Raw genomic sequence first — 7,418 nt, forward strand, 5'->3', positions numbered from 1 at the left:
CGAAAATGGGGGGTAAGGAGATGGTTTTCAATGGAGAAGACGAACCATGAAAGTGAGAAGATGGTCTCCAGTTGTGGGAATCGGTTATGGTTTTTTGTAGGTAATGTTGGCTTTCAGATCTATCGAAGGTTGGTGGTGGCGGAGACGATAGGGGATGAAGGCAGCGGTGGCTAACGACGACGACGGTGGTGGAGTCGACGATCAAGGGTACTTGAAGACCACGAAGAACAAACAAAGAGGGAAGGAGAAATAATGGGGAGAGAGAGATTTATTTTTATTTTCTTGTTTTTTTAAATCTGAAATTCAAAAAAAAAAACAAATAAGAAAAAAGAGAAATCAAACTAACAGGGGTAAATATGTCATTTTGAAAAAAATTAGAATAGGTTGGACCAAACAAGCAACAAAATGAAAACTTTGGACTTATAGTGCAAGTCCAAACTTTTTTGGACCAAAGTGGCAATTTTCGACATACCACAGGGACCATTTGTGCAGTTTAGTCAATACTAAATACTAAAGTTGTGGCTTGACTTTGTTTTTCACCATTTAGTCTTTTCACTTTTTATTTTTGTCACTTTTCTCCTTTTAGTTTTTAAAATGATACTTTATACCTTCTGTTTTTCAAAATTATGCTTTTATCCCCCTCAACTTTTAAAAACTTTCTATATTGTAACTTCCACTCCTTCCATTCGTTAAACTTTCCGGTTTAACTGTAATATATATAATTTGTTTTCTTTTCTAGATGTCACCCCCAACTTTATAAAATATTATTTTCACCCCATCGGCTTTGAAAGAGTTAAACTTCTTAAATACATTATTGTCGACACAAACTTACATCCCCTTCATTTTCTAAACTTTCATGTTTATCTTCGTACTATATGTAATCTGATTTTTCTATCCACCGACTTTATCTTCGTTTCCACATAAAATTTTACGTTTTCATGCTTATTTTTTAGCATTTTTCTTGACATGGATGTGGTCCTTGACTTTTGTGTTTTGGCAACCTAAGTCCCCTTAGGTTTTTATGTATGGCTTTGGTCCCTAACTTTTTTTTTAGTTTGACAACTTAAGTCCTTCTAAACATATAGTGCTACTAAAAGAGTTCTTCTCAATGTTCTAAAAGGCGCGCCATGGCGTGAGGCGTGACTTCGTCGTTACAGAAAGCTTCATAATGTTGCTGTTAGGCGTGGCGCATGGCAAGGCGTGATATGACGCGTTATCGTGTGTTATGGCGTGTGTTTTTTTTGTTTGAAACACAGTTTTTTGCTTTTTGTTATGTCTTTTCTAATCGGAGATACAAGTATTGTGGTTTTTGTTAACTTTTTGTTATTAGTTATTGATCTAACACTTCTAAAAAGTAGTTATATTTAATATCAATTTATATTTATGTGGTAATATAATTTTTAAATTAACACAAAATCGTCGTCTTACATCACGCCATGAAAAACGCCATGGCTCGTCACGCTTCACGCCATTTAGAACCTTGGTTCTTCTACTTAAATCCATTATTGTTGCCGCAACGTGCGGTGAATAAAATCCTAGTTTATTTCAAACAGAGATGTTGCTAAAATGTTTCAATGTTAAAGAGCTTTTTATGATTTATTGGAATTTATATGCAAACATGACAAATGGTCCATGGCCATGGGTCTTGTACTTGAATATATTAGAACAAAAGATTTAACATTTCAACGTATAGCACCATGTTAAGTTGCGGAGACCCGATTCATTATTTTTTTTATAAGTGGCTTCCTATATTAGATTAGACATTAGAATGCATAATGGACCAGATTTGTCAGAAATTTCTAGGCCTGGCCTTTATAGGTAGATTTTAGGTAACGTACTAGTATGTATATCCTTTGACTTCGTGTAACCTAATTTATGTAAGTTACTGGGCAATACCAATAAAATCTCCTTTTTGTGTTCGCTCGTGGACGTACTCAATCATGTGAACAACATAAATTGATTTTCATTTTTTGTCTTTTTATTATTACTCTGTAATATCATTTATCAAGTTGCAAAAGTGTTTAACCCCTAACAAAAACCACGTATGGAAAATGATAATAGATACATGCCTTGCTTCAAGGTTTTTTATTGGTTAAATTTATATTTCTAATTGTAGAAGTGTTTAATTCCTAACACACCACTAATGGGAAAATGATAATATATACATGCCTTGCTTCAAGGTTAGTTTTTTATTGGTTAAATACCTCATATTTCTAGTTCATGACTAAAAACAATTATGTTTATTTGATTGCATTGAGGGCATTGATGGTACTTATATATATGTTTATATTTTAGTGGTCGTCCAAATGAGATATAAGGGAAAAAAGGAGTTACCTTCAATGTCATATGTGGCGTTGACATGTAGAGATGAGATTTTTAACCGAAAAACCAAACTGAATCGGAATTGAACTGAAACTAGTTAGTGGTATTTGGTCCGGTTCTCGGTTCTTAATTTACGACCCATTCGGTTTCTAATTTTCTGGTTCGGGTGTGTTTCGGTTCCAAATACTTTCTTAGATAACATATTTCTTAGCAGAACCGAACTGGTTAGTAGCATTCGATCCATTTTTTGGTTCTTAGTTTACGGTTTATTCATTTTTTATTTTTTCGGTTCCGAACAGGTTCACATGCCTATTGATGACATGTGCCTTACCTTTATATCTGGTAGGTGAGAAGGATTAGCAAATGAGTCTTGGGTGTTCCTTCATGCCATCGAAACACCTTCTATAAACTTTCCTAAGCCATACAACTAATTTGATATTCCTTAATAATTTGTGTGTTAACCGTTATTTGTGAATTTATTTTGTTTATTTTTACAGGGAAATATTATATTGTAGACAAAGGCTATCCAGACCGAAAAAGATATTTGGCACCATGCATTACATATCATGAATCACAATTTGAGCATGTTCTTCCAACTAATGCTCAAGAGATTTTCACTTGGGTTTGAGATACATTCATATCTTTAAAGTTGTATTGAGCATTTATATGGAGTATTAAAAAAGATGTGGAAATTTCGGACAGAATGTTAAGCTACGGAGAGAATATGCAAACATGTGTAATAATGATGGCATTACTCTTCATAACTATATTCAAAGGAAAGACTCAACAAATATAATTTTCAATATTGTTAATCAAAATTATCAATATATGCCTTCCGAATAACTAGGAGATTCAAGATTTACTTATGTTAACACTCAAAGAGTCGAACCATGATATTCAAAAATTTGTAATAATAATGCAAATATTATTGGAATGTAAAGAATGTGTTTTAAACAAAAAATGATTGGAGAACTCTTTGTTATTAAAGTAGCTTAAAGTGAAAAAAATACAATGTAAATTATATAGCCAAATGTTTTTTTTTTTTTTTTTAATATCATTTTACATATATCATCGAACTTATCAACTAACAAAAGCTAGTTTTTCGCAGCAAACTTTGAAAGATATGAACACGGATTTAAATACAATGGAAATACAATGATCCACTCAACTCAATGATCCACACCCCCTAAGAGCTCATCTATTGATAAAATTTGGGACGCATATAGATTTAGATTTCAATCACCAAATTTGTCTTATGACATTAAAACAAAAAACAAAAATACATGCATCCAAAACAACAATATATATCAACGAAACGAACATATACAGGTGAATTCTAGGTCAAAATTGGGCCACCATGATGAGAATCAATGGTCAAACGAACAAGATGATACAAAAGATGGACACCAATTGAACAGGTGTATGAGTCCATATCCGACTCTATTGGACGATTTTATATAACATATTATATATTATATATTATATTTGCACATCATTAAAACTTGCTTTCAAATCTACCATGCCTACCTAACAACATGTTAGTTTTTTCGACTGCTTGAAACCTTGTCATCTGATTCATTTCTCCTTTCCTGACCAAAAAAATCTAATTTTAATATCTTAATACTGCGAATAAAAAATAGTTTAGTAATAGAATTATGAGTATAGATTACATATTTAGTCCAAGGGTTAAAAACGGTCATTTTAAATATATATATATATATATATATATATATATATATATATATATATATATATATATATATTAACTGTTGGGTTAGTAGTTAAGATTTCACTGTTTGTAGACCAGATCCACATCAAAATGAAACCAGAGGACGTTTTTGGGACAAAATTGAAAACTTGGGACTAAAGGTGTAATTTATCTAGTTTCAAAGATATTTAATTTAGTTAGCTCTGATTATTTAATTTTGTTACATTTTTACCTTCGCATTTGGTTTGAGAGGTGAAGTTGTAGGCATGTTGAATGACTCTGAAGGCCTATGAAACAACAAATGCGCTATTGTCCGATCAATAGGATTTGTGTCTGTTTCCATGTCCATAAAGCCACTGTACATGAAAAAAAAAAAAAAAAAACCCTAACATTAACTATTTTCAAATAGAAGGGGCATTCTCGTCTTTTCACAGAACCTGAGTCACATACACAGTACACAGTACATAGTATTGAAAATAGAGAAAGAAAAACATACTTGTTAGTTCCATCGGTCAATAGGGGCCCACTTATGCCTGCATGGTTATTATGTCTTTGTTCTGCACTTCTAGCTAATCGGTACAGACTATCCCTTATGCATAATTTAGTCCTCAAATCCAACTGAAAGCCACACAAAAAAGGGATTTCATTCTTTTGCTTTTTATTAAAAGACCAAAATACCCTCATTGTAGAGTATTAAAAAAGACAAAGTTATCCCACCTGTTCCATAACTTGTTGGAGCTGTCTGAAACTTGTTGCTTCTAGTGAGATTTCATCCAATTCAGTACTAATTGAAGAACCTTCTGGAACATCTAATGAACCTAATCCCACTGAAGATCCTTTCTTGATTCCCCGAATATCATTTTGGCTTTCAATCTTCTTTTGGGATGGAATTGGGTCACTTCCTGAAGCCTGAATCATCATCATGTCCATTTGTTTTCCATTTCCACCAAATGAAGGCTCAAATCCCCCATAATTTTCAGAACCGGTCCCTTGAAATAAAGGGTCGCCATAACTTACCATTGATTCATTGGAAGTTTCCTTTTGGGAAGAACACGTGGGGCCCTTATTTTCAAATTTGGTACAGCTCATCATTGGGCCAGATGGATGCAGATAAGTGGTGTTCTGCATGTACCCTTTATTATCTTTTGGTTTAAACTCATCTTTGCTTTCAGACACAATTCTTGATCTTTTATTATCTGATTCTTGAGATCCGTTATTCTGTGGTGGTGTATTTGTTTCTGTACATGGAAACTTAAGCTCCATTTTCATTGGTTCTTCATATCCTCCAGCTGGATCTTCAGATGTAAACCACACCAATTCATCGTCATTCCCCGTGACACCAAGTCCAAATGACGAATCACAATTGCTGAAAATATAAAATTTTATTCTTAAATCTATATTTTGTTATAACAATGGATTAAAAAAAAGAACTTAATCGTTTATGGTTTGGGATTTAGGGTTTACCTTAACATCCTGTCCATGTCATCAAAGTTTCCGATATCAGGCCAACCATAATATAAAAGATCACTAGATTCTTTATCATCACCATCATTTGAGAATAAGTTAAGATCTGGTTGTAATGTTAACTTATTATGACTTGGAGGGTGGTTGTAGGAGTTATTATCACCAACAGCAGAGTTATCTTTAAGGATTCCATCATCTGTACATAACTCACTGCCAGATGTAATGTTGCTACTTATTTTAGCATCACCAGATTGTATGGTAGACATGTCTTTTGCTGAGTCAGCATCACCAGAAGCAACAAAAACACCCCATGAATCTTTTTCCATCATTTGTGTTTCTTTATTTAATGTTTCGGGGTTGCTTTCTTCTTTTATTTGAAGAGGTGTTGTTACATCACGCCTAGGCTTCTTACAGATGGCACCCTCACTTTTATCTTCACAACCATCATCTTTGTTAGGGTGGGGTACTATATGATCACCACTTCGGTCAAAATCGTCCCAGATAATATCTTCAAGCTGTTACACAAGTTAAAGATTTTAGCTAATCATAGTCATATGTCTTAGCACTAATTAGAACTTCAATTGCTTGATCATTTCAAGTAAGAAATCACAAAAACATGTTATAGTTTGCATTGGAAATAACCTATAGTACTAATCATCAGACAAATTACACAATGGAACCCTAACAAGTACACTATCAGCTATAATACCTCATAAATAGACAAGTCTGACATTCCTTCAACCTCTATCCAGTACTGATGATGCACCCCAAGTTCTGATCCGCCTTCATACTTAACCAAAGTAACAGTAATTATAAGAGAGACAGAACGCCCTGTACCTCTGTTCAACAAATCAACAATCACAACCTGAAAAGAGTATTACACCTGAGAATCAGAATATTCAATTAGATAAAGTAGAACTAAAATCTGCTCAATTAGAAGAACAAATCGATTCCATAACACTTCTATTACAAACATTCTAGGTCACACAAAACATGCATCAGTTAGAAGAATATAGGCATAACGATGTGCTGGTGCAAACTGTTGAAAGTTGAAGACTAGAAATTGTTTACGTCTCACAGTATTATTATCCAATCGAGTGAAATCAAACAAAGGTTACTGAACAAATTAGCAATTATCAAGTCAAACGATGAAAACCCCCAACGAAAAACTACTTATTCTTTCGATTCCATCTCTTCATCATGTATACAGCACAAACTGTATCGAAACGACATCAAATCGTAGCTCATAAACATATTTCAAACAATAAGATATAAACAAAGCAAAAAAGCACCACTTCTGGTAAGATCTACCGGAAAAATTCACCGGAAAAGTCGAAGTTAATACACCAGCTAAATTCGGCCGCGAAATTCAACACTTGATATCAACAAACCCTAGTTCGTGGATCTACAGAGACAAATCTCGTAGGTTCGATGGAGAGAGAAAGAGAGGGCTTTGAGAAAGAAAATAAAAAATAAATAAAATTTGGTGTGGGGGAAATAAGGGGGTAGCGATGGGGTGACACGTGGCAGGAAGATCAAAAGAAAGACGGGGGGATGAGAGAGAGCGTATCTAGGAATTGGTGGACGAGAGAGGCGGACGATATACGATCTGTTTCCATCGTATGATTGTGCCACGTATTACATGTGCCACGTGGATATGCTGGACCCACGGATGCTCGCAAGTGGTGGCTGTGGTGGACTTCGGCTGTCTACCTGCCTGGGTCCATCAACTTTGCTATTTCCAGTTTTAGTTTTTAATTAATTATTTTTATTTTGGAATATCTAGCTTTCAAAAACATTTTGTATTATCACGCAGATATTAGAAAAAATAATCTATAAACATTTTGTTCTTGTTAACACTCTCATAATTTTCAGCGCTCCATTTTAATACTGTTTTAGGTTAATTAATTTAAATAGAAATGTG

The 7,418-nt window shown here is 33.9% G+C and overlaps 1 protein-coding gene across 5 annotated transcripts; it reads right to left on the reverse strand.

The window, feature by feature from the left end:
- Window positions 1-3,606: 3,606 nt before the first annotated feature.
- On the reverse strand, window positions 3,607-6,972 carry LOC145014623 (protein LNK1-like). Of its 5 annotated transcripts, none has more exons than XM_078973038.1 (7): window positions 6,819-6,972; window positions 6,204-6,359; window positions 5,495-6,009; window positions 4,748-5,396; window positions 4,527-4,648; window positions 4,263-4,386; window positions 3,607-3,911 (listed from the first exon to the last, which is right to left on the reverse strand). In XM_078973038.1, exons 2-7 carry the CDS (start codon window positions 6,225-6,227, stop codon window positions 3,861-3,863), a joined length of 1,485 nt encoding a protein of 494 aa, XP_078829164.1. In that variant the 5' UTR covers window positions 6,228-6,359; window positions 6,819-6,972; the 3' UTR covers window positions 3,607-3,860. The 5 variants fall into 5 exon arrangements, with proteins under 5 accessions (XP_078829164.1, XP_078829163.1, XP_078829160.1 ...); XM_078973037.1 differs by having other exon boundaries at window positions 6,204-6,377; XM_078973034.1 differs by having other exon boundaries at window positions 6,806-6,972.
- Window positions 6,973-7,418: the final 446 nt, after the last annotated feature.

Source organism: Lactuca saligna, chromosome 9, assembly GCF_052625555.1.
Source record: "Lactuca saligna cultivar CGN05327 chromosome 9, ASM5262555v1, whole genome shotgun sequence".
NCBI classification, from domain to species: Eukaryota; Viridiplantae; Streptophyta; class Magnoliopsida; order Asterales; family Asteraceae; genus Lactuca; species Lactuca saligna.